This window comes from Pseudopipra pipra, chromosome Z (assembly GCF_036250125.1).
Source record: "Pseudopipra pipra isolate bDixPip1 chromosome Z, bDixPip1.hap1, whole genome shotgun sequence".
NCBI lineage: Eukaryota > Metazoa > Chordata > Aves > Passeriformes > Pipridae > Pseudopipra > Pseudopipra pipra.
In genome coordinates, this window is record NC_087581.1 from 1,198,053 (window position 1) to 1,224,750 (window position 26,698).

Sequence of the window (26,698 nt, forward strand, 5' to 3'; positions counted from 1 at the left end):
TTGGGACAAGGGCCTGGAGGAACAGGACAAGGGGGAATGGCTTCCCACTGCCAGAGGGCAGGGTCAGATGGGATACTGGGAAGGAATTCATGTCTGTGAGGGTGGTGAGGCCCTGGCACAGGTTGCCCAGAGAAGCTGTGGCTGCCTCTGAATCCCTGTAAGTGTCCAAGACCAGTTTGGACAAGTCTTGGAGCAACCTGGTCTAGTGGAAGGTGTCCCTGCCCATGGTAAGGGAGTGGAAGTGGATGATCTTTAAAGTCCCTTCCAACCTCAACTATTCTAAGATTCTATGAAATGCCTTTGGTCACGCAGAAATTATAATTTCCTACGTGCAGAATTTTGATGTTCATTAATAATTCATTAGAAGGGAGCAAAGGAAAAAATGTTAATATCTCTCATTTACTTGTTTTTCCATTTTAGATGTGTGTTAATCTTGCTTCAGTTCGCTGAGACTCTACATTGAGAGGGGGGTGCTTTGGGAGGTCACCTAAAGAGGGGCCAAAAGTATGATCACAGCAAACTTCAAAAACCTACATTTTAAGTTTCAAAATGGTTCTTTTGCTGCCGTGGTTATCTACCTAATGTTAGCAAAGTTTACGTGGTAGGGTCTTAACAAAGCTCTTGGTGTGTTGTGAATTAGCTGATGTTTCTGGGGCTGACTAATAATGATGGTGTTTATTAGTCACAATGTCATTGACTTCGATTTGAAGCACAGAAAAGCAAATGAGGCTACTGAATTTTTGAGTCTGAAAGCTTCGGGGGCAAATCACTGCTAAGTGCTTTAAAAGAGAAAACCTGAGCAAATGAGAAGATGACTGAGCAGGCACATGACTTAAAAGTAGGGAGCTCGAGTATGCAGTTCTTCATTGTCACCTCAGGTTTCTGCGGGCATAGGAGCCAGGAGTAAAAGAGTAAATTGCAAAAAAAATATTACAGATTAAAAAAAAAAAAAAAGAAGCAAACCAATCGCATTAAGCAACAGTGTTTGGAAGCTGTAACAGGAGCGTGGTCTTTTGGTTTGGTTGCCAGTGCTACCAAGCATTGTTTGCCTTTGAGTGGTATCAGTGCAATACCCATTTAACAAATGCTTCTGTAATTGTTGCCAAAACATTATTGAGCTTTCAGCACAGTTTAGACATAGCTTTTAGCTTTATGAGCTTTATTAGCACGTGCATGGAAATGTTTGTTGTCGTGAGCTTGTTTCCCGCCACACTCGAGGATTCTGAGCGGTTACTTTTGCAGTGCATCAAGGCAGCGCATGCATTCCTGTCACTTATGCTCTTATGTCCTTCTCTTTGGGCTGCAGAACAAGGAATACAAACTCCTGAACGAGCAGCTCTCCACGCTGACGTCAGCCCACTCCTCCGAGGTGGAGAAGCTGAAGAAGGAGCTGCTGCAGTACCAGCAGAGCCAGCGGGGCGATGGCAACCAGCTTCTCAGCCTGCAGGAGGAGATGGAGCACCTCAGGCTGGAGCTGGAGAGGGCTCATGGGGAGAGGAAGGTGGTGGAGGACAGCTACATGCAGGAGAAAGACCTGCTGAGAAAGGTACGTCTGTCTGTCGCATCTCGGGTTGTGCAGGTGGTTATACTGGTGAAAGCTCACTCTTCACGGGTCTCAAGGGGAGAGAGTTTCTGTTCTTTGATTAATATTTTTGCTGGTTTTGTTTTTGCTGCTGAATGCCTCTAGAATTTGTCTTTAACCAGCTCATGGGGCAGCAAGGGCAGGTGAATGTCCCTGCAGGGGCAGTGACTACCTTGTGTCAGAAGGATGTCCCATCTTGATGCCTTTTGCACTGCCAACCACAAAGAAACTCCCCAAACCCAAACCCGTCTGGAAAACAGGACATTTAATAACCATGGATACCACAGAATCATTAAGGTTGGAAAAGGCCTGTAAGATTGCCAAGTCCAACCATCAACCCAGTCCCAGCACTGTATTCACCACTAAACCATGTCCTCAAGTGCCACATCCACGTGGTTTTTGAATACTTTCTAGGGATGAAGACTCCACCACTTTCCTGAGCAGTCTGCTCCAATGCTTTACAATCCTTTATGTGAAAAAAAATTCCCTATTACCAAACCTAAACCTCCCCTGGCACAACTGGAGCTTTGTTTCTTCTCATCCTGAGCTTCAGGTGTATGCCAGAGCTTCATGTTTATACAGTGATTCATCATGACATGTCGTGCAAAGTATTGGAGAGGGCTGTCATAGATGCTGTAAATATTAGGAAGATGTCCTTCCTCATCCCAGCCCAGGATGGGACACGAGGGTTCAGTTTTTGCCATGGCTGTTGCATCTGGTTGTAGTGGTGTTGACGGTACACAGAGCTGTGATCTGTGTGAAGATCAACTTCTCTCTTCCCAGGCAGAGGCACTGCTCCAGCACCACCTAGGCTGGTTGTTATGAGCCTTTATAGGGTTTGGAGCTGGGATATACACTAAATATATTTTTTTTTCTACTCCTTCATGCAAACTCATAGAATATCCTGAGTAGAAAGGATCCCACAAGGATAATCAACTTCTGTGCTTTATCTCTTGAGGTGGATGTGGTCCAACACTGCCACCATTGTACAAGAAAGAATTCTAGTGGAGGAAGAGACTTCAGAATGGAGAGTTTGTTTTGCAAAGAGTAAAAGTGGCCCTTTTGCCCTGAATTTCTTTGCTGGTCAGATTAATTCTGAATAACAACCATTCTCATAACCTGAAGCTCTAAGATGTGGGTTTGGTTTCCTTCTGCGAATGCTTGTGGCTTCTCAGGTTAAATCCATGATATTTCTTGTGTACCAGCATTTGAATTGAATCTTTGATCTTGCTGTTGGAAAGAATTTAGGGCTTTCTTACTCAATATATTGCAAAGAAAAAGCTGTTTTGCAGCTGTTACTCTGGAACAGCACTTTGAGTGTGACGACCTGAAGATGAGTCACTTTAGGAAATTAAAAAAAAAAAAAAAAAAGAAAAAAGAAAAAAAGAACCTGGAATTAGCTGTGTTTTTATTATGGTGAAAGAGTGCCCACATGGGGCTCTTCCAGGGCACTTCATGGAGCATCACCTGCCCTGGCCAACCTTCACTTGCTGCTGAGCACTCGGGTTTGGCTGAGAAGCTGCAGGAACTGTGGTCAGGATTACTTAATCTGAACCATCAGCACAACTGAGATGCATTTGTGGGTGTACATCTCAGAAAGGTGAGCACCCTGTATACTTGTTGTGTCTTGGCTGGACCAAGAGGTGTCAGGTAATCAGCTACTCCACTCTTTGCGTGTGTGTTTCACCCACGCAGGGAACGTGTGAAATCAGTGATTTTCTTTTATCCACCACAAAATTAGAAGATCCGTTTTGGCACAGGACTCCATTCATTATCTGGCTGCAGCATAGGCTTTTAGAGCCAGAAAAGATGCTTTGTTTTGAAGGTGATGCAGGGGGATAAACTGCTTCTCTTTGTACTTGATTGCAAATCCCCTTTGAGCACTCGGAAGGCAGGTTGGTTTAATCACCGAAGAAATGCTTTTAAAAAGCATGAAAACAAAGCAGAAGCTTTCCCTTGCTGTAGAAGTGCCTACAGCAGAGCAAATACTGTGCATTTTACCATGACAGTAAATGGTTTAATTATAAAACATTTCTAATGAGCAGTGCAGGCTCCCACTTCTGGCATTAGCTTTCCATTACTCCTTTTGGTTCCTTGTCAGTGGGAAGACAGAGAAGACTTGTTTCCTTCCTGAAAACATTAATTTAGCCAAAACATTTCTCAGGAAAAATTCTGGTAAGACATATTTTGAGCAATTCTAACAAATACCAGAAGCTGGGGAGTGTCTAGAAACTGAACTCAGGTGAGAAGCACTTTTCACCTTCAAGATGAGGATTACACCATGGCCATGGTTGTAGTGGAACACATTTACTCTGGGGATGATTCCCACAGTCATCTCACCTCTGAGCGAGACTGAGATGAGCCTTAATTCTGTAATTTGAGCTGAGGCTGCAGATTCTGCAAATCCCTATCAGTTATGATTTTGTTACTTTAAAAAAGCCTTTTAATCTGTTCCTCATAGCTATTCTCTCTGAGCCCTTAATTTTGGAATAGCTCTTTTTACTTAATTTTGTGATTAAGTTTAAAACATCAGGCCTGGGTAAGTACCAACAGCTCTTTGTAGGGCTTTTTGTAGCATCGAGTTTCCTCACCTGATGAGACAGGATAATTTCAAAGCCTGCCCAGGAATTTCATTAGGAAAATGCTAAATGCCATCATTCTTCCCTCACAAGATTAGGGGAGGACGGGAGGCAGGTCTCCTGAGCTGGTTGTTCCAGCATAACACCTACATAAGGGCTGAAGCCATCACAAGTGCTCCCTCCTCAGCATCTTCCATATAAATCCTTCAAAGCAGGTGCTGTTGCTTCGAAGCATCTTCAGAGGTCTGTTTCCTTTAGAAAGATGAGCAGGAGGTACAAAAGATGCCAGTAGGTACCAGAGATGGAGTTTGTGCTGCTTGGCCATTGTGTAACCTGCTCCTCTTGCCTCCACCTGTGTGTAATGGACCGTTCTCATCTTCAGGGGGCTTGGTTAAACACAGGTTTTGAACTTTGAGCTCATTCCTGTTTCATGTAGAAACAGGAATTCCATAAGCAAGTTGAATGGCTTAAGATCACATCTTAAAAATAGCTGTACCCAATCCGGATTAGAAATTTTAAAACCTCTGAATAATTGTTGTGGATCCTATTGAGCCTTTCAGTTCTAAGTATCCCTCCATCATTGTTGAAAATACTCCAGATCTGGGCCTGGTTTTGTTTTCTAACCATCATGAATTTTTCTGGGCAGAGGGCTCCTTATGAGTACCCATTAAAGAGCACTAGTAAAATAATCATGTTGCCTTTAATCTTTTCCCTGATGGGATAAATGACTCAAATTCCTTGCTGTCCCACTGCAGTACAGGTTTTCATTGCTTCCTATAACTCCTGTAGCTCTTTCCCATTTTTTTAAGAGTTCTTTCTACCTTGAAGACACTGGTGCTGATCTAATGGCAGATGTGATGGATGGAAGAAGAAAAGTAGCTGGTTTTGGTACAGAATATTAAAATCTTGTCTCATTTCAGAGCATTTAAAACACTAATAGCTCTGCATGCCTAAATTGTGGAGTTTTTAACTTTCTAGTTTTATCTCCAGACTCTGACTTTCATATTAATAGAGAGAGAGATGCAGGAGGTAATAGTGTCATGCAAGTAGCTGGAGTAAATGAACAAGGAGAGTAAGGGGTGGTGATGTTTTCCAATTTGTGCACAGAATATGACTGATTCAGTCACGACTTACAATAAAATATTCATTTTGCTTTTATTCTCACCATTAGTATGTATCTGGCATATGCAGTGTTTGATAAAATACCTTAATTTGAACATGCTTGTGTGGAAGACTGAAATCTGTGCTAGGGATGCATGCCAGCTGGGCTGCCTATAAATTTAATCTAATGGCGACAGCAAAATTATTACTCTTGGGCATGTTTACAGTGTTTTTTAGTGTTGGCATCGTGAGATTCTTCTGCTATGTGTAGCTGCTTCCTAAGTGGTGGCTATAGGGTGTGAGGGAGCAGGCACAGGGAAATGACATTATGCTGGGGTGATGTGTGTTCTCCTGCCTGACAGCAACAGAATTGTCCTGCTTAACTGTAGCAGCATATGTCACTTGATAATATGATGGTTTAGTGTTTTGAGGTAGTGCTGTTGAATGAATCAAAGTTCCTGAGGATGAATAGTATTATGGGATCAGTAGCTGTCAGAATCAGACCAGCCTTGGAGTTGTGACAATGCAAAATAGCATTTTGCAGGATTTAGTTTCTGTTCTCATTAATTTTTACGAGGCAGTCATTGGTGTTAATTGCTAGATATGCTCCTGTTGTGTTACCAAAGGCCCTGGTACCTGCCATTCCTCGCTGTACTGGTGGTTCTGCAGTCATAGGAAGCATTAATGTGACTAATCACACTAAACGAATTGTGTACAATAAAGTCAAAAAAGCCCGAACTATTTACTCAGCTCATATTCGCTGTGTCCATCTCAACTCCTTAAGTGCTACATGACTGGGAACAATCAGCAGGTTTGTTTTCCCAACAGCACTCAGTGCTGTGACTTGAAGAAAACGATGAAGCCCATTGAGATGTAAAAATGAACCTCAGATCTCATGACCTGATCTCTTGCAGGAGTTTCACTCCTGCAGATTGTGCTCACCAAGTCCAGCTGTCCAGTATTTTGTAAGATTCTGCCAAAAACATTAATTTAAGGGAGCAGTTCACTCAGGAAGGGGGAAAGTTAGTCTCTGGGGTAGCAGTGCAGTTCTCCTGCGCTCCAGCTCCTGATGTACAAAGGGCCACTGGCAAAGCACGGTGGGATGGATCTCTTAAACAGCAAAGAGAGCCCAAACAAAGCTCCCTGTCTCTCGTCAGGTGAAATGTAATCCCTCTGCAGAGGCCCTGACCTGCAGCAAGCAGTAATTCTTTGCCTTGCTCCATAGCGTATCTCCGATTTGGAAGAAGAAAACGCTCTCCTGAAGCAGGAAAAAGAGGAGCTTAACAGCAGGATTCTCTGTCAGTCTGAAGGTAAGAAAAGATGCTTATAGCATTGTAATGCTAAGTGAGGAGCTTAATTGGTGTGTCCCCCCAAAATCTCGCTTTTCCTGTGTGTTTTTCCTGCCTTGAAAAGTGCTCTTCCCGCGACCCTTTCCTGGTGGTTTTTGTCACTGTTTTGTTGTGCAGGTAGTTCTATTCATGCAGGCCTACTGGTGGATGGTAAGCCAGAGACCAGTTTAATTGCTGAAACATGGAATAAAGTACCTGAAAGGGCTTTTTAGTTCAGTTACGTGGCAGCGTTTCCTGCAGGTGATGTGGGAGGGGTAGGGAAAAACAGCATCCCAAGAATGATGAATAAAGGATCCAAGGAACAGCACAGTTTACATTATTGAGCTATGGCAAAGGATTTCTCCAGTGTGACACAAGTCTGTGAGCATTTTTTAGAAGCAGAGACTTAGATGGCAAGACATGCAAAGGGGAAAGCAATCTGGGAAAATCCCATGTCACAAAAGAAACTGCGCGTATTGAGCTTTTCAGTTTTTTATCATCCTTTTCAGCTTTGATTTTCTAGCAGGATTTACAAAGAGCATCGTGCTGTGGATGTATCTACCACTGCTCCGTGGTACTTGTGAAGTACCTTTTGCCCTCAGCCTGACACAAAATAAAGGAATTAAAGTAACATGTTAAAAAGAAACCTCCCGCAAATATTTATTTATCTCTTATGGGATGTTTCTGGAGCATCTGAGATGGGAGAGAGCAAGTGAAAGGGGTTTGTTTGTTGTTCTCCCATTTAAAAGGACACATGGGTTATATTTGTCTGGTTCTTCAGGAAGAGGAGGGACCAGATTTGTTTCCAAAAGGGAGTCTTTAACAAAGAAATCAATTTATTTGGATATAAAATACTTTGAACCCCCTGAGTCTTACCATGGTAAATGGTTGATGGCACGAGAAAAAGCTGCTGCAGTTCATTTGCTCCTGTGCCAAATATGGTGGTGGGAAGCAGGCAGGGAAGTTTTTAAATGCAGCATGTACCACTTTTTCAACATGACTGTATTTCCATACTGTGCTGGTGTTTTCTTGAATGGGTTTGTGGCTGACCCATGGGAGCTGGAGCTGGCACAGTTGAGTTAAGCATAATAGATCTGATGGTTTGTAGGTGCTGGAGATTTTTCTTTGACTCAAATTCAAATGTCATGGAGACAACTCTAGATTATAAAAGTATCTAAGTATTAGAGAATGCTCACATGTATTCTAAAGGCTCCTGGCAGAGACAGTATTTTTTTCATTAGTCATTGTAATTGGACATATTAACCAGAAGCTCGTTTCAGAGATGAAGTTCATAATTTCTTTTCTCTTTCCCTTTTTTTTTTTTTCCTTCTTATTTTAAAGATGAATTTGCACGAAATGCAGTTGAGGAAAATATCCAGATGAAGAAAGAGCTGGAAGAAGAGAGGTCTCGTTATCAGAACCTGGTAAAAGAGTATTCAAGTCTGGAGCAGAGATATGACAACTTGAGGGATGAAATGACGATTATAAAGGTAATGAAACTGGAATTATCCCTGTTCTGTTGTACCCTGAACCTGTTGCTGGTGAACAACATGACTCACTTATCCGCAAAACATTTAATAGAACTGACATTATTGTGCAGTTTGCGCTTGATATTTCTGAGAATACACTTCTAGCAAACCATCTGTGTGCCTTGAGAAAGGAGCTTGGTCTTTCATGCATCTCTGTGAACTACTTAGAAATCTCTGTGAATCTCAGCAAAAGCTGGATTGTGCTCCTTGTTCTTGTTTTGTGTTGGTGATGTTCAGGTGTAGGTGTTGGGTTAAAAGCAAACAAACCAAAAAACCCCTGCAACGTGACTGCAGAATTTCAAAAGCCAGAGTTTTTAGGTTCAGCTTTGCTAAAGTGTTAGAAAAACTGTTGAAAATCAGATAATAGAGTGCTGCTGGATTTGAGTTCAGCATAATAGATCTGATGGTTTGTAGGTGCTGGAGATTTTTCTTTGACTCAAATTCAAGTGTCATGGAGTCAGCTCTAGATTATAAAAGTATCTAAATATTAGAGAATGCTTACATATATTCTAAAGGTTGAGTGCTTGAAGGGAGTTCCAGAGGGTTCTGTCAACAGCATAATCTTGAGCTCAGATTTGCATGTTCACACTTACCAGGCATCTGGTGTCATGATGTGCCTTTAATTCATGCAGAATTTTTAAACTGAGCTTCTATATCCCTTCACATTTTAAGGTATTCCTTTGTGTTAATATGAATTTCATGGTTAGGGCATAAAAACTCAAAAATGGAATCTGCTATAAGGTGAAAGTCAAGCCTTTTGTAAAGGTAACTTTGGTATACAGTAAAATATTTGCTCTTGATAAACAGCACTTAGTGAGGAATCCTTAAATGCTGAATGCTTTATGTATCTGCATCACTTCTTGGCAGCAGGCACCGGGGCACAGAAGAAACCCATCCAACCAAAGCAGTCTGGAGTCTGATTCCAATAATCCATCCATATCCTCCTCTGACATAGGAGACACCGATGATGTGATTCAACAAGTGGAGGTACAGGAAACTGGGCAGGAGAGGAGTGGGGAGGAGAGCCCTGCTCTGCAGGGGTGATGGGTGTGGGGTTTGGAGCACAGAGGTTAGGCGAGAAGGTTTGGCAGATAAAATTGACTTCGGGCTAAAGAAACACATCATTAATTGTGTAAGAGGGGTTGCAGGGTTGTGGTGCTATGGCAAATGCTTACTTGTTTGCAGCATCGGGCTTAAATAGGGCTCTAAAAATAATAAAGTGCTGTCTTTGGGCCACACCAGCTTTAAAGACTGATGAAAATTCATCAAAGCAGTTATAGCCAGCACTGATGGTGATGACTGTATCATGATCCTTCTCTGCAAGGATAGCAGAATTCATTACCCTCTTGCCCTGAGTGTTTTCGCTCCCATGCATCTTCACGGATGCTTTGCTGGCCAGCACGGCCCCTGTAATCAAATCAACAGCCTCTTAATGCAGAAAAGAGCAGCACAAATTAATCCCTGGCTTTCAAGAATCCTGTGGAAAAGAGAAATGTGTTTTTTACTCACATTTGCTAGAACAGGCTGCTTTTTAAATTCCACTTCTGTGACTCAAGAGCACGTGTGGGTGGTGAACGTTCCTGGGATCTGCCAACCCGTTGGCAGGACCTTATTTTGTGTCCCACATACATACCATGCCTGCAGAAGCCCTCACTGCCCTTAGGTGGCTGCTGTGTTATGTTTAGTATTTCTGAACTACTCTGAGAGCATTTTCTGAAGTCAAACAGTAGTGGCCATGCTCTGATGTAAAATATTCCAGGTGAAGCCAGTTAAAAAAAACAATTAATAAATACTTGGCTAGAAGTGACTCAACAGGGCATTTTTGATGTTCTTAGCTGCAGCCCAAATCAGACCCAGTTTATCTCTTGGGCTGTTAAGCATTCTGTGATTTATTAAAAAGAGTCAACTGTTCTACTGACATTAAAAATAGGTGCTTAAAATGTAGATTTGGTCTTTGAAAGTGCATGTCTTTCTTGAGATCCTCCTGTTACTGGCTGTGGCTGGGGTCAGTGCTGATGTACAAGTCAGGCCATGTCTGGCACTGGGTGTGGTTATAGAATTTAGCACTGAGATCTTTTTTTTTCCTACTCTCCTGTTCTTCTCTAGGAGATTGGGATGGAAAAAGCAGCCATGGACATGACCCTCTTCCTAAAGCTGCAGAAGAGAGTGAGGGAGCTCGAGCTGGCGAGGAAGAAGCTGCAAACCCAACTGGAGAAGAAGGAGCAAGAGAGCAAGAAATCCCAGGTAAGAGGTGGCTTTTCATTGATACTAATATTTCCTGTTGGTAACTGGCTTTCCTTGATTGCCTGAAGGACACATGATGTAGGAATTGAGGTTTTGAGGGTGACAAGTTCAAAATAAGAGGCAACAAATCCATCTGGAAAACAGAGATAAACTTTTTTTGTTAGCTAAGGACAGTCTCACAGGGGAAGTGCTTTATTTATTTGTATAAACAAACTGGTTATGAAATATTTAGGACAGTCCTTGGTTTGGTATTGTTATCATCTGTGTGGTTTGGTTGGTTTTTCTTCCAAAGTGATGACCATATAGGAATAGAGCTTAAAAATAGTGTAGTAAATCAGAAATAACAAGATGGCTGTTAGAAGAATGAATTCTTTATTCCTGTTGCATATTCCTATGCTGTATTCTTTCTTCCTTATGAAAAGAAAATCTTCCTACAGTTTGAGTTGTTTCCTTGAAAACAATTAAAAATATATATTAATATTAATGGGTATTTATCTCTTATCCTATATAAAATGTATAATATAATTATATTATATATAATGTGTTTATTTTATATATAATATAAATATTAATATATAATATAAATATTAATATATAGTAACATATTTTTAAAATCAACATTATTGACATCCCAGTAACTTAAGGGACAGGAGTCCATCCAGGCTAACAACTGAAGTCTGAAAATGTAGCTCTGTATGTTCTGGCGAGCCAACTTCTGGGATTGGGGGCTTTCAATAGCAGATCTCTTGTATACATTTTCCCTGCCATCTGTAACCAAGCCTTTGTGACTTGTCAGAGGCCACAGAGGGGATGATGTGTGCCATGAAACAGCAGTGCTGTGTGCATGGTGTTGTGAAGCAGTGAAGATGCTCTTTTACAAGTTGCTGAGTAAATGCCATCACTCTTGGTTTCATATTTGAAATTTCTGGGGCTTCTGTTGCTTCGTTTGGGAATTATTTTCTTTATTACTCTCCAGTGTGAGATCAGTGTAACTTTGGACAAACGCAGTGAGAGACTCAACAAAATCATCAACAGTAATTATTTACTTGCTTCACTACATATTCTTATTGACCACCTCTAGTAATTTGCAGGGGACACATGAAATTGGAGACTTCCCCAGCCTCTCCTCCTTGCTGCAGAGGTGGATTAAAAACCTGTTTTCCGACTGCTGTGTTGAAGATTGTTCCCTTAATGACTGTCACTGTTTGAAGGCTGCAGTGAGCCACAGTTGTCAGGATATTAATGAGAGATTAAACCATTTTCTCTTGAAGTGTCCTCTGCCCCACTAGGTGTTGCTGGGATGCTGTCTGATGGCAATTAATAACATTATTATGGTTGAGCTGGCCGGACGTGCCCAGCCATCTTGTGCTGTGTGCCAGCTCCTCTGGCTGCTTTTAAATATTAATCTGTCTCTTTAATCCATGCAGGTTATTGAAACAAACACCATGACTTCAGAACAGGAAGATTTTGCATACAACAGCCTGAAGGTGAGTGAGAGTGCTGTAACCTATTCCATGGCTCCAGGAGCCCAGAGAAGTGGCATGAACGTGGTAACAACACAAAACCTCCTGTGACTGGCTCTGTTAGAGGGGGCAGTTGCAGCTGTAGCTGTCCATCAGCTCTGGGGTCTGGGATGGGCTCACAGATGTTTCCCTCTGGGGCAATGTCTGTTCTGCACTGGTCTACCTGTTTCTGAGTCATCCACAGAGGCGAAAAGCCCACTTATGGTGAAGAGTGCTTTTTCCACTGCACCTGTTCCCACTGGGACTTTATTGGGTTTCCTCTGTTGGCACATCGGGTCTCAGCAGTTTGCTTTGCTATAGGTATAAATCTCACAGCTGAAGCCCAGTGTGCTTCTTGTTCCAGGCTTCAGCTCTGCTTTTTGTCCACTTTCTGTGCATCCCCGAGGTGCCACTCTGGTCAAAACCAAATAAATCTGTGGATATTCTGTCTCCATCGTTTTCTCCCTGTGACACACAGAGCAACCGAAACCTCCTGGGCTCCTATTGCAGCTTCTGTGGGTTCTCCCCTCCTGCTCTAACAGTACTCAAATACTCTGTTAGACCAATTCCCACGTCTTGCTTATCCTCAGAAATCCAGTTTCCAGGTTAGGGTTAGTAAGGGAATTTTTTTTTATTTTTTTTTTTTTCAGCACAGACCTACCTTTCAGAGGCTCCTTCTCTCCTTGTCTCCATGACAAATGTGTTATCCAGAATAACATGATACTAAACCATCTGTCAGTAGTAATACCATTTTTGCTTCTGTATCATCTCCTCTGAAGGACACAAAGAAACCAGAAATTAGAGATGGAAAGGATGGATGTTCAACCCTCACTAAGCACATACCTCTAGCAGAAGCTTTTTCTGGCACTTAATCCATCCAATTTTTATTTTCTGAGCACGATATTCATGTTGCACTGGCTGGATGTGCTTTTAGTGGCAGAGGGAAACCCCACTGAGTTTCATTAGTACCTCTGCACAGCTCCTAGGAGAAGAAGGATGGCACCTTCTTAAATAGCTTCTATGGAGTTCTGACTTCAGCATGAGTTCAAAAAGTGCGTTTCCTTCAAGCTTTGACCCAGGAAGTTCAGAGTGCAAATAGTTATTTTGGATTTTCTTACTTTCTACATTCCTAACGTACTAACATACGTAGTCCTAAATATCTAAGAAACCTTAAAAACTCTATGTTAATACCATTTCATATGAATAGGTAGCCTATGTTGTTAAAAATGAAGGATTCTTTAGCCTAAAACAGGTGGAAAATGAACCTGCAGGGTTGTTGGTTATTGCTTTCTTTCCTGGTCTCCCTGGCTTCGTTTCTAACCAGAGCTGAACTTTATATGACCAGTCCTTGGAGTCAGCAGTGTGGCTTACCCACTGAAAAAACGAAGAGGGGGAGAAAGGGATAGAAAGGAGGAGGACAGTAAAGAAAAAGGATAGCAGGGGTCTTAAGCAGCAAATAACAAAACTCACAGGAGAGCCATTTGTGTAGAAAAGCAGGTAATTGCTTTCATCTTTACCTGTCTGTGAGCATGATCAGTAGAGAGTGAATGATCAGTAAAAGAGTGAAGGTGATGCTTTAGCCACGTAGCAGGAACAGTTAAACCCAGTTTGGTATCAGTTCCCACCACGTGCACAACTCCTGCTTTAAAAACCAGTACAGAAAAGCCCATGTCTCATATGCTCCCTCTGCTGAGCTGTGCTTAACGTGGAAGAATTGCTGGATATCATGCATTTCTTATCCTGTCTTTTTTTAATGACAGATGGTATCAAGTACCTGAATATGCTCCATTACTGATGTTGTTTGTTCAGCTAGGAGCATGCTGTCCAGATGCCAGATCAGCTATTCTGTTCACACCTCTGCTGTGATAAGCCTTGCCATTTATAATTTGTAAGGGTTTATAATTACAACACCCGTTTCCTATGGAAACGAGGTTTACACAGCTGTGCTAGCTACACACTGTATAAATTTTATAAATTGCCTCCATCCCCCCCTCCCCCCCAAGCGATTTTTGGATTCATCAGCTCGCCTCAGCCCACGATGATAATGAAGCAGATATCCCAGAGATAAGAGGGATTGTGGAAGAAAGCTGTGGAAAGGCTCAAAAGGTGGTGGGGAGAGGGAAGCACCTAGATCTCAGTGGGGACAGATCTTGTGCTGTTGTAGAGGATCCACATTGATGGGGTTTGTCCCTAAGAAAGAGGGACAAATCACTCCGACAGCAGACTTTGTCAGCTCACTGGCAGATGTCTTGGTTTGTGCCGTGCTGGATAAGGGTCCTGTTGGGTTTTGACATTGTCTGGGTGCATGGGGACAGGAGGGAGCAGTCCTGGGTGCCACCCTGAAGCAGCTGGGGGTGGAGGATCAGTGCAATGAGGAGGTGGGTAGTTGGATTCTGTCTGTGAGCAGGACCCCAGGAGTCTGGCTCCCCCCCTGTCTGTGACTTATAGCAAAGACTAACAGATTTAACTGAAAAAGGGTAAATTTAGATTGGATATTGGGAAGGAATTCCTGGCTGTGAGGGTGGCGAGTCCCTGGCACAGGTTGCCCAGAGAAGCTGTGACTGCCCCTGGATCCCTGGGGGTGTCCAAGGCCAGGTTGGACAGGGCTTGGAGCAACCTGAGCCTGGGGAAGGTGTCTCTGCTCATGGCAGGGGGTTGGAATGAGATGAGTTTTAAGGGTCCTTTTCAACCCAAACCATTCTGTGATTCTATGATTGCACTGCTGCAGGAGTAAAGCTGCTCTTGGCCCAGCTGGGATGCTCCAGGTGGGGTTTGGGTGCTTGCAAAGAGCTGCCAAATGTTGTGTTGCCACCTGCAAAGTTTCAGGGGTGACATGCTAAAATGAAGGCTGTCTTAGCTGCAGGATTTTCGTTCTTCTGTCTTCTACTGTCATGCAAAAGCAAATGAGCCCTTCAGTTGTCTCAGCAAACACATTGTTATTCAGGAGAAGCAGCCACAGTCAAACTTGTACAGTATTGCCCCTGCCTGTCAAATGCCAGCATTTGATGAGATGTCAGGGCAAGAAAATCCTCCAGCTGCAAACACTGCACCAGGGTGAGGGAATTACAAAATGTATGAAAAAAGAAGCTGTAGTGGGAATTCACAGACCCGTGGCTCACCTAATGGGATGCCTGCCATGATGATGGGTCATGTAAATCAGCACCTTCCAGCTTACCTAATGAATTTGAAAGACAAGCTGAACATAGTGGGGTTGTGGTGATTTCTTGATAGAGAAGGAAAAGAGGTTGAGAAGAAAAGAATGTGTTTATCTTCTTTAACAGCTTGCTTTTGTGTTTAAAAATAGTGTCAACAAATTAAAAATCTCCCTGTGTCCCCTGTTAGTGTTTTTAATAAACAGCAACAGGCTACTGATAAAAGCAAAACCCTTTTCTGAATTGCACGTGGCTGGACTGGCAGAAAAATCCAGATCCTGTCTTTAATTGGTCGGTCAGCCATAATCATCACTAATTGAGTCACCTTAGAGGCGTCTCAGAAGAGGATGAGGGACCACAAGGCAGCTTATCCAAACTGGTTAACGGCTCGATATTTTCCAGAGGCAAGAGCTGGAGTCGGAGAACAAGAAGCTGAAAAATGAACTTAACGAGCTGAGGAAGGCTATTGCAGACCGAGCAACCCAGAACAACTCGTCCAACGATGTCCAGGACAGTTACAACCTCTTGCTGAACCACCTGAAAGCGGCCAACGAGGAGCTGGAAGTGCGGAAGGAAGAGGTGCTCATCCTGAGGTCACAGATCATGAAGGCAGCCCAGCAAAAAGAGATGGGGAAAAACATGCTAAAGGAGAGGGTAATGGCTTTTCTTCTCTGTTTTCCCTTCTCTTGGTGGAAATTCAGTGGTTGCCTGAGTGATGCTATCTGTGCTTTGGTAGGCTCTGAGTGCAGGATGGCCTGGGCTGGTTATAGGGGGCTGTACAGGGATATAGGAGGTTCTGCCTATGGATGAGTTGTAGTCCATGACATTTCAGACAGCCCAGGACTATATGTCCCATGGTACTGCTGTAGGGTGCTTAACCCCATACCTGATGAGGCCTAGCCAGCCCACACCAAGGAACAACTTCTCCAGTCCTGTACCAAGGTGTGGTGGTCTGAGATGTTCCTGGTGATGTTTCCTGACAACGCTATTATTCTGCAGGAAAATGGGATGGGGAGAAAGAGCTTCTGGATCAGACTCTGCTCACTCGAGTCTGATGCAGCTGTAATGTGTTTCTACTGGTGTGTAGACAAGAGGACTCTCAAACAGCTGTGATGTGCTTTTGTTTTTCGAGCCCATTCCAGTGGGAGGGTTTATTTTCTGAAAACTCTAACTTGGGCTTTTTTTATTCGCTGTCTTACCATTCCTCAAGGTTTTGGTACGTTTTGTATTTCAGACCAAGCACCTCACTTATCCCTCTCTCATATTCACTGCTTCACTTCCACCTCCTCTCTCTCCTGCTGTCTGTTTGCATGTGTGTGAGTTCGTAGAAACTCTCTGGTGTGACGGATGCCCCGAGGGCGCTCTCAATAGAAACTTCTAACAGCTCTTAATATAAAATGGTTGGGAGCAGTTTGGCATCGGGGACTTTCAAAGACAGGAAGAGGTGTGCAGGATGTCATCATGCTGCTGTTTTGCATGTTGGATTTAGGAGAGCATCCCCAGCAATGCCAGCTGGCCCAACAGTGACAGGCACGTTGACCAGGAGGACGCGATCGAAGCCTACCAGGGGATGTGTGAGACCAACCGGTAAGTGTGGCCCGAATTCTTCCAGCAGCAGGAGGGGCTGACCAAAGGGAAAGAGGTGGAATCCGGACCAAAGCGTGAGACGTGGGATCCAGACCAAAATCAACAACGTGTTTTTCGAAGAGTTACCAGATTCTGGATTGTGTTTTGGGCCTTGGGTCAAGGATGGGCCACAAAGATGGAATCAAAAACGCGTGTCTTACGGAACCGTAGAACCCTGGAATGTTTTGGGTCAGAAGGGACCTTAAAGATCATCTAGTTCCAACTAGTTCTAATGGGTGAGGAGCCCTCATTGTTAGGGCTGTGTGTGTCTGCAAGAGAGGGGAGATACTGAGCAGGTGGAAAAGCAAACATGAAAGCAAGCAAAACTGGATTTTGACTTTGCTTCCAGTACATAAATAGCAGCAAGACTAAGATTTGGGATATGTGAGTTACTTACTGCAAGTGTCTCATACTGTGCTGAGAAGACAGCACGGTCCCCTTCTCATTTTCCTGGAGGCAAAAGCCTGTTGTGGTTAACTGAGCTAACAAACATGCTGTATTCCCTGGAAACACTCACATTATTGCTTTTCTTGCATTCAAACCGAGTGTTGGGGACATCTGTTTGATTACAGGTTTACCACGGTGGGGGTTAATTCTGTGAACATGTGTCTGTCCTTACAGTAACAATGGGCTGATATTGCTAAGCGTCGAATCATCCTTGCAGTTATCCAGGAGGATATCAAATAATAAAGTAGTGCCTTGCAAGAAGACAAAATTACATGGATTTAACAGCGAGATAGTATGAAAAGTAAATTTTTATTTCACTCCAAGGAAATTGAATGTTTATCTCTTTTATTTTCTCTCAACAAATACAGATGTTTGAGACTATTTTCCCCTAAATAATTTCTATTCGTCAAGATAGAAGACAAAGCCATTGTGGATTAATGGCTTTTAATAATAACACAATATACTTTGCCACTTTTTAGAGGGGTTGCAGAAGGTTGCTAACAGTCCAGGATGTGACAGACCATGACTTAATGAGGATTTTATTCGTACCTTTATGAATATGAGGAAAAGCACATGATCAAGGCCAGGTTGGATGGGGCTCTGAACAACTTGGTCTAGTGGAAGGTGTCCCTGCCCATGGCAGGGGGGTGGAATGAGAGGGGCTTTAAGGTCCCTTCCAACCTAAACCAGTCTGTGATTCAATATTTCACTGAAATATAAAAAAAAATTCTGAAAAGTTGCTTAATGCTTTTAGAACTGGATGGCCAAAAAGGTGCGATGGGAAAAAGAGATTTCTGGGCAAAAATTCAGTGTATATATAGCTGTGTGGTGAACTTTGGTCATCACGTCTGTGCTGTATTTCCTCCAAATTCCTGCCATAGAATGGGCTGGATTTTCTGAGTTTGCGTCCATTTTCCTTCTTGTGAAAGCCCTGGGAGAATCTATGGAGATCTCCTGGTGTGTGAGTACAGAGGTGGACTTGCTTGAAGGGCACATGCATCCCATTTAAACAGAGTTTAAAACCCTGATGGCTGTGCTGAGGCTCTGCCCAGGCTAGTTCTGCCAGCTTTCGTCTTGGCCCAGGGACCTGGAGGAGTGAGGATTGTTGGGGTCCACGACTCTGGTTACACTGGTTTCTCACCTGAGCATCATGTCTGGCTGGATCAGGACCAGTGTTTGTGGTTTTTTTTCAATTGCCATTGAATATTTGCTTTCTTGAACTGAACTTGCTGATGAAATTTCTGCCCCTCCTGTGATAGAGATGATAAAATTAATTTGAACACCGCATTCATTCTTGTCAGTAAATCAGCGGGGCTCAGTGTGCTTCCAGCAGCAAGGCGTGTTTTTTGGTCACTTAATGAATTCTGTGAATTTTCTCTTTTTTCCTTCCAACGTTCTCCTGGAGCTGTGAGCACTGATGAAATCCCACTGTCAGGCACAGCTTGAATTACTCCCCAGGTTTTCCAGTGTGCCTGCATAGGGATGGTTGGTTTGTGTTCAGAGGTTGGTGAAAGAGTCAAAATAAGAGTTGGTGCTTTTATAAGACGTGTCTGACCAGGTTGTATCACTAGTCCCGAGTATTAATTGATATCTGGCCATAGTGGTGTACATGTTGTCTGCTGTAGCCTTCCAGGAGACTCCAGCCCTCCTTCAGATGCTCTGGTTTCCAGACTTAACTCCTGCAGAGAGAATTGAATCATTTGGGTTTGAAAGTATGCCTCATGTCCAACTGTTCCCCCAGCACTGCCAAGCCCAGCACTAACCCATGTGCCCAAGTGCCACATCTGCACAGCTTTTAAATCCCACCCAGGGTATATAATTTTCCAGGGTCTGATTTTCCACAAGAGCACAGATCCCTTTCCCTGCAATTGCACAGGTGAGCTGCAATTCTAGGAAGTTCACGTGGCCCAGCCTTGGTGGGTTTTGGCCTCTTGAGTTTTGGGAAGGGAAATCTGCTGTCTCCAGGCTCAGTTTCCTATTACCTCTCTCATCTCTCTCTCATATGAAGCTTGCCTGGAGCTTGGCTCTTGTAAGACAGCAGCAGTAGCTCTATATACTCTTACCCTGATTTTCTGTGTTGGTTTATCCAGTGGCTCATTAACCACCACCAGCTTTCCCATCATATGGTTCCCTGTGCATTTGCTTGGGTATGGGGTTGATTTATAAAATGTAGGCTGGTGTCACTGGCAGTAAATCAGGTGAAAACAAATGCTTAGGAAGCATGGATTATTGTGTTTGTGGATATAAATTAACATTCCCTCCCCCCAGCACGAATTTGCATTTGTACTTAGGCAGCTCTATACCCGAGGGTGTCAGCATGAGAAATAGAGCTGCTTTCCCTTTCTGATCTTGGTCAATAAATATTTTAATGGGAAGCTTTTCTGGTGGAGTTGCAATTCTGAAGTGGGATTAATAAGCAAGAGACACTTCTCCCACCTGCTCTGCAAGAATCACTCCCATTTCCCTTTCATAAAATCCTAAAATGGTTTGGGTTGGAAGGGACCTTAAGGCTCATGCAGTCCCACCCCCTACCATGGGCAGGGACACCTTCCACTAGCCCAGGTTGCTCCAAGCCCCATCCAACCTGGCCTTGGACACTTTCAGGGATCCAGGGGCAGCCACAGCTTCTCTGGGAAAGCTGTGCCAGGGCCTCACTACCCTCACAGCCAGGAATTCCTTCCCAATATCCCATCTAATCCTGCCCTCTGGCAGTGGGAAGCCATTCCCCCTTGTTCTGTCCCTCCATCCCTCGTCCCAAGTCCCTCTCCAGCTCTCCTGGAGCCCCTTTAGGCACTGGAAGGGGCTCTCAGGTCTCCCTGGAGCTTCTCTTCTCCAGGTGAACCCCCCCAGCTCTCCCAGCCTGCCTCCAGAGCAGAGGGGCTCCAGCCCTTGGAGCATCTCCGTGGCCTCCTCTGGACTCTCTCCAGCAGCTCCATGTCCCTGTGCTGTTGCTCCCAGCTCTGCAGGGGGGTCTCACCTGAGCTATTTAGGTTGGAGTCAGAGCATGGCTTTACTTTGATGGGAGATCGACCTTGTGTTGTCTCCATGTCCATGTAATGCAGGACTTCTAAATACAACAGCACGAAAACAGAAAAAACTCTGCCAGGTGCTGCTGATCTTGCCCACATAGTGATTCTGTCTCCACAAAGCTTTCAGAGGAAAGCCCTTTGATTCCAGGCCAAGGGCAAGTTTGAATCAAAAGCAGCTCTTTATAAATTAAATAAACTCAGCTTGCCTTTTTTTTTTTTTTTTTTTTTTTTGTTCCTTCTTACTTTTAGCTGCTAAAGGGGAAATCATCAAGTTAGTTCCCAGATAATTTTCTGCTTCAATAACTGAGTGTAAAGCTAAGTAGGCTTTTTGTTCCCTGTTTTAATTCTTGGGATCATTCTTTGGAGCCTGTTTGATCTTGGTAGAAACATAGAGCCAAGAGAGACCAGGTGATGATGTTAGAACTAATAACCTGGCAGCTCAAAGTAAATCAGGCTGTGTCTTTGAAATTAGCTTCTGTGATAACTTCCCAAGTGATTTCTGTTGAGTACATGGATTTTATCTTTTATTTTTTTTCTGCTGTGTAAGTCCCACCTGCAAATGCAGTGCAAAGTGAAGGGCTGATGCTGGCTTCACATGGAGGGTGCTTTTGCAGCTGAAAGAGGCCATCACATGGAAAGGGTTGCTATCTCTGCTTGCCACTCTCCCATGGGTCTCTTCCCACTCTGCCATTTTGGGAAGGGAGGTGTTTGGGCGGGAATTTCTCACTTTTGATGAGGGCTGTTTGTCCCAGCTGCTCTCCAGACCTGCACCTCCAAGATAAGGAAAAAGGAGAAAGGCTTTGTGAGTCAAGCACTTTCAGCTCCTCTCGGCCTTGTTTGAGAAAAGGATTTAGCCAGCATTCTAGGAAATTATGTTGTCACATACTAATTAATGTAATTAGCTTGAAAGGGCCTGTGTTTGATGGCTAATGTCTTGGTCAATCTGAACTTCTGGCAGAAAGGGGAGCTCAGTGATTTCTGAGTCAGTGCTGTGTTGATGGAGATGAACTAAATGCTTATTTCCCAGGGCAGGTGTATCTTATATCGGCACTGTATATATTTATTTTATATAAATAAAGCAGCTCCTCCTTGAGCTGCTCTCCTCATTTACCACAATGCCTATGGTTTGAAAAAAGGAAGACATCTGTTTTTCAAAGGAGGTTACCCAGGAAAATGCATCTCTTCAAAATGCTGCTCACTGTGTGAGATTTCACAGGTTAGTGACATGCAGTAAATCGTGATGATCCTTCCTGCTTTTTTCCTTGGTTTTCAGTGCCTGAGGATATGTCCTGTTAAGATTATATGAACCAAAAAAAGAAAGACTTTACTAAGAAATAATGCAAATCAGACCAATAAACCTCCTAGTTTCTGTCAGCCTACAAACCCTTTTGGAAACCTGCTGTGTATACGGTAGCAGCAAGGTTTTAATTTAAATTCATGCATGTGGCCTTAACAGATGAACTTTGCAAATGTCAGTGCCTGAAACGTTTGCTGGTTTTGAGAAGTGCTGTACACCAGCATGGAAGGGATGTATAAACTGCCTGTGGCAGTGAGACACCTCCTGAGTCCTTTCATGGCAGTGCTGCAACACCGTGTTTCTCACTGCTTTCCTCCCGTGAAAATTTGCTGTAGAAAGTTTGTGTGTTGTGCATTTCCAGTGAAATATGCAGAGATTTCCTTGCCAGGGAATGGCTTCTGCTGCAGCTCTTTCCAAAATAGAAGATGCATGTTGGCTGAGTTCCCTTTTTTTTTTTTTTTTTTTTTTTTTTTTTTTTTTTTTTTGGTGTGTGTCTGAAATATAATGATATATTAAGTTTGGTGGTCGCTTTGTTTACTTTTTAAATTGTTATGTCCAAAAAGAAAAGCTGTTTTCTAACTGACATCGAAGCCAAGTATAATCTTGTTATAACAAGTGTTTCTGGTCAAATTGACCAGCTTACATCACTCATTTGTAATGTGTTCAGCACCTCATTAAGGGAGATAAATGAGTTTCTTGCCTCATATAACTTGAAAAAAAACCAAACAAACAACAAAAAATGAACATTCTGCTAAATGGAGACTTCTAGTATGAAGGTGAGATGAGACTTTTCTGGGCATTTTTCTGCCTGGATGGATATAGAGGAGATTTGATCTTGTAGGGATGTAAGTGGTGTTTGGACCAGGGGTTGCTCTGAGGAAAGACTTTATATATTTGACTCAATATTTGAGGAAACCCTCAACTGAAGTAGAAGGAGAATAATTTATTTTAGACAGTGGGAGTTGCTGCAGAAGGAAAGAAATGGAGAAACTTGTCTTAAAAATTCCATGTTAGGGAGATATAAAAACAGCAGTTGGGAATTATGATAACCTGCCAGGAGGTTGGACTGGATGATCTGTGATGATCCCTTCTGACCTGAAGGATTTTGGGTTTCTGTTGGCAAGATCACTTGCCCAGGTGGGCAGGGAAGAGAAGTTCCACTAGCTAGGAATGTTTTACAGGGCACAACCAGGGCATGGTTCTCCTTCAGTGTGGTGGAAAAAGAAATACAGTGTAATGAAAGCGTGTTCTATAAAATAGTATTAAATAAAATTAATAAGGGTTCTGCTGCACCTTTTCTCCTTCTCTTGCAATTGACCTTTTGTCTTTCTTCTGTCCTCTTGTTTCCTTTTTCTGTCCTTTATTTCTAGCAAGACTGAGGACTGGGGGTATCTCAATGAAGATGGAGAGCTCGGCTTGGCTTATCAAGGTTTAAAGCAAGTTGCCAGGTCAAACACTTTCTTTGTTTCCTCGCTGCTGCTTCTCCCTTCTCCTCCCTTTTGCCACCCTTTTGTTTCTTTCTCTTGCTCTGCTCTTACCCTCTGGTCCTCTACAGGACCTGTTGTCTTCTCTGGGAGCAGCTGAAGGTGGGGTTTCCAAACCAGGAGAATTGAGACCCTTCTCTAATTTTCAGGGGAATTGTTGTGTTTCTGGCTGGGCATTGCTGATGATGGCTGTTGCCACTAATACCTGAGCTGTGATTCATTAAGGATTATGTTAAGTTAATGGGAAATTGGGTGATAAAGGTGTTGGGAAGCTGTGACCTCCAAGAAACCAAAAAACCCCTCTCATTTTAGATACATATATTTTTTTAGTGAAATTGCACTAATATACAGCAGCTCCCTAAAGTGTTTTCTCCCAGTCCTTGACTTGTAAGAAGCAGAGTCCCTGTGCTTGTATTCCAATGCTGTCACCTTTGCTTGCTCCTGGGGACTGTGTGCTCCCATCCATGAGTTGTCCACAGGTGTAAGGAGGAAGGCACGTGGTGGAAATACAGTGCCATCCTTCCACAGCTCTCCCCACATCCTGGTCTGCTGGGCAAATATCCCACAGGGACACACTGGGGGACTCCTGGATTCTTATCCTGTTTCAGCCTAGTCTTTGGTGGTTATGGGGCTCCAATATTTTTATAAGAGATTTAAGGGCATTATAGAGATGAAAACCTGAAATATTTTGTATAAAGTAGTCTAAAGTGGTCACGTGTAGAGGTATCAGGGTAAAACCAGACAATAACAGGAAAAAAATAACAGGGATGATTAATGTGTTTTTCCAAGCAATGTAGGAACCCAAGTTCATAAGAAGGAGTGTGTTCTTCTGAGGGTGTCTCACGGTTAATCCAGACTGAATCCAAACTAATCTCAATATGAAGAAATAAAATGGAAATTAAGTGCTTAATACTTATTTCATGGTGGGTCTGTATTTTCCAAGCCTCTTAAGAATATAACTCCTGACAGGATTATGAGGCTGAGTGCATTATTGCCCGTGTTTCTATAGGTGGAAAACATGCTTTTCTGTCCTTTGCTGCAAAATGGGAGTAGAGATTGCGTTGTTTAATCTTCTAAAGACATTAACAACAACAACAACAACAAAACACCATGGGGAATAATTACTACTTTTCACCCAGAAATCTTTCCTAGAAAGCATATTTTTTTTATACAGGCTGTGAAAGAAAAAACACAAAACAACAACAAAAAAAAATCCCATGCCTAATTGTTCCTGCAGGGAAACAGTTCATGGTGAACCTGAAAGAGCTGTAGCTTCTTCCCCCCTGGCCCAGCTCTGTGTCTGTGCTTGTCCTGGGTAAATGAAAAGCTATTGACACTGCAATCTTCCTCATCTTTGGGGACTACTGTTTGCATCTGATATCAGAAGAGAAGCCTGTGACCTGGGTGTGTGGTGATCCATAGCTCTGCCTAGGAGATCACATCCTTGAGCTACAGCAGGGACATGGGCTTGATTATCTCCTTGGGTCATTCTTCCTCTTTGCCACCATCACCCTCTGTAATCTGGGATTAATACTTTGCAGTTCTTGGCCTGATGGCCCTTCCTCAGAGCCCTCATACCTTTTGGAGTCACTTATTTTAGTTTTCTGAAAGAGCTGGTGGACTAAGAGGAGGTTTCTATTTAGCAGAGGGTGGGGACACCCCCAAAGAATCAGTTACTATGTCACCTGCTGAGTTTGTCATCACACCCACCAGCACAGGCGTCTACACTTAACATCTCGGTGATGACTCCTTCTTCCACTGGATTTAAAAAGGCATTCTGGCACTGCCACCCACATCACATCCCTTTGCCACAGCTCTCCTTGTGCAGAGGCTCAGGGCAGGGCTGAAAGGTGACCTGGAAGGTGTAGGTGAAAGGTTGGTAGGAAGGGTTGGCAGGACAAATTATTAGAGGAAAATGTTGAATGCACACCTAAAAGTGGAAGAAGGGAGTGGTTTTGGTGACTTTTCTCAGCTGTGTATCATGGTGTTAGTGTTTGTATGTCCTGGGCTAGTAGGAAACAAGTCTGTCCCCCTGCTTGAAGAGTCTTGGTGAGGTCAGCAGCAATGATGAAAGCAGGAACACCTCAAGGGGAAGGAAAATTGCCTTGTGCGTGGTATTCTGCAGGTAGTTTGTAAATGAAAATTGAAATACCTGTGAATATACTTCTTTTTAAACAAAGATGAATAGCAGCTCTACAAAGAACTCTAAGGAATGAGGGCTTCTGCCTTTCTCGACATTCCCAGCAGTAGTGAAAGAAGCCAATGGCATTCCAATGGAATGGAACCCTTTGCAAGAAATACAGTTCAGTTTTCAGAAGTAAGAAATGGTGCTTGACAGGAAATTAGGGCAGGAACAAATGTCCTTCAAGCTGGGCTTTTGAAAACAAAACCTGCATGTGTTGGTCTGTGCTGCTTTCTTGCCATGTGTTTGCTTTTTGCAAGTGAAGGAACCCAAACTCGTGATACAGTTAAATGAAAAATGGCAGCTCTTGGATTTTTTTTTTCTCTTTTATTTAAAAAACCCCCACCCAGCGTTTGATGTCTTTAAGTTTCAGAAGTATTTCAGACCAACTCAAATATTGGTTACTACCTCAATGCTGAAATCACAGGCTGATCAGTGTGGTCCTGTCCTCAGGCTGCTGGAAGCACAGCTCCAGGATCAGAGAAGGAAGCACGAGGAGGAGATGGAAGGTCTGAGAAACCAGCTGGATGCAATGCAAGAAGAGCTGCAGAAACAGCAGCAGGCCTCCCTGCAGACCCTGCAGCTCTCTCCGGAGGTCCAGGTGGAGTTGGGACTTCAGCAAGAAATTACACGTCTCACCAATGAAAACCTGGTAAGAGGTTGTGCTGAAAGCACAGGAAGAGGGGAAAGAAAAAGGTTGAGAGAAAGGAGATAGGAAACATGACGGGGAGGGGAGGGCAGGGCACAGGGATCTCTTCCACTCCTGCAGAACCATCAGCATCTCCCTGGTCCATTTGGGAACACTGGTGCCTGACCTCAAGCTGATGTTCTGTTGCTGTATGACTTTTGTGACTACATAGGTACTTTTTTTTTTTTAAAGATTTTTTTTTAAGCCCATCTACTTTGTGGCCCTGCCTACCAAATTATATCACTGAGGGTGCCTCTACTCTGTCATTACACACAAAGACCACACAATCCTTTCATCTTTCTTGCGTTTTCTGGAAGTTTGGAGGGGCAGTTGCCACTCCAAAAAGTTGGCCTGCCTGATCATAAATTTTCCCTTTCTCACCTTCTGTGTCTTATTGCAAGGTCTGGAGGGAATGTTGGCACCTCCTGAGTTCAGGTGAGGGCTTCTTGCCTTTGCCAAAAACCCTAGTATCTAAATGGTGTTTGAACTGTTTAATCGTGATTAACAGCCAGGATTAAACACTGTGGGTGGTCAGTATTACTTGCTGTAGAAAGCAGGTGCCCAGCATTCACAGTCTTTGTGGTGTAGGTAAGGGTCTTTCTTAGCAGTGCAGAAACAACACAGCTCTTCTTCTACCAACATACTCCCACCATGCTACAGTGATTCTTAGACCAGACTTCAGCCTTAAATTCACCCCAGATGAGTTGTTCTTGGGCTTAATGTTGGGGGTAGTTTTTAAAAAATGCATCTTACTTTTTTCAGGATCTGAAAGAATTGGTAGAAAAGTTGGAAAAGAATGAAAAGAAGCTGAAGAAACAGCTGAAGATTTACATGAAGAAGGTCCAAGATTTTGAAGGTGACTTTGCTGTTGGAAGGCACTGGGATGGGGGAATTGTATTTGTGATTTGCTTCTTTAACCAGCCTTGGA

General features: G+C 43.3%; 1 protein-coding gene across 4 annotated transcripts in view; it reads left to right on the forward strand.

The window, feature by feature from the left end:
- Positions 1-26,698, forward strand: part of MYO5B (myosin VB) — a 144,219-nt gene that overhangs the window by 104,984 nt on the left and 12,537 nt on the right. Inside the window, exons 22-32 of one of the 4 annotated variants that reach the window (XM_064642283.1) lie at positions 1,307-1,546; positions 6,488-6,572; positions 7,932-8,080; positions 8,987-9,106; positions 10,226-10,363; positions 11,791-11,850; positions 15,420-15,671; positions 16,507-16,604; positions 22,787-22,864; positions 25,536-25,734; positions 26,533-26,626. In XM_064642283.1, the coding sequence (XP_064498353.1) occupies positions 1,307-1,546; positions 6,488-6,572; positions 7,932-8,080; positions 8,987-9,106; positions 10,226-10,363; positions 11,791-11,850; positions 15,420-15,671; positions 16,507-16,604; positions 22,787-22,864; positions 25,536-25,734; positions 26,533-26,626 (1,513 nt within the window). The remainder of the gene's footprint in view (positions 1-1,306; positions 1,547-6,487; positions 6,573-7,931; positions 8,081-8,986; positions 9,107-10,225; positions 10,364-11,790; positions 11,851-15,419; positions 15,672-16,506; positions 16,605-22,786; positions 22,865-25,535; positions 25,735-26,532; positions 26,627-26,698) is intronic. The other 3 variants (XM_064642284.1, XM_064642285.1, XM_064642286.1) reach the window with 3 other exon arrangements.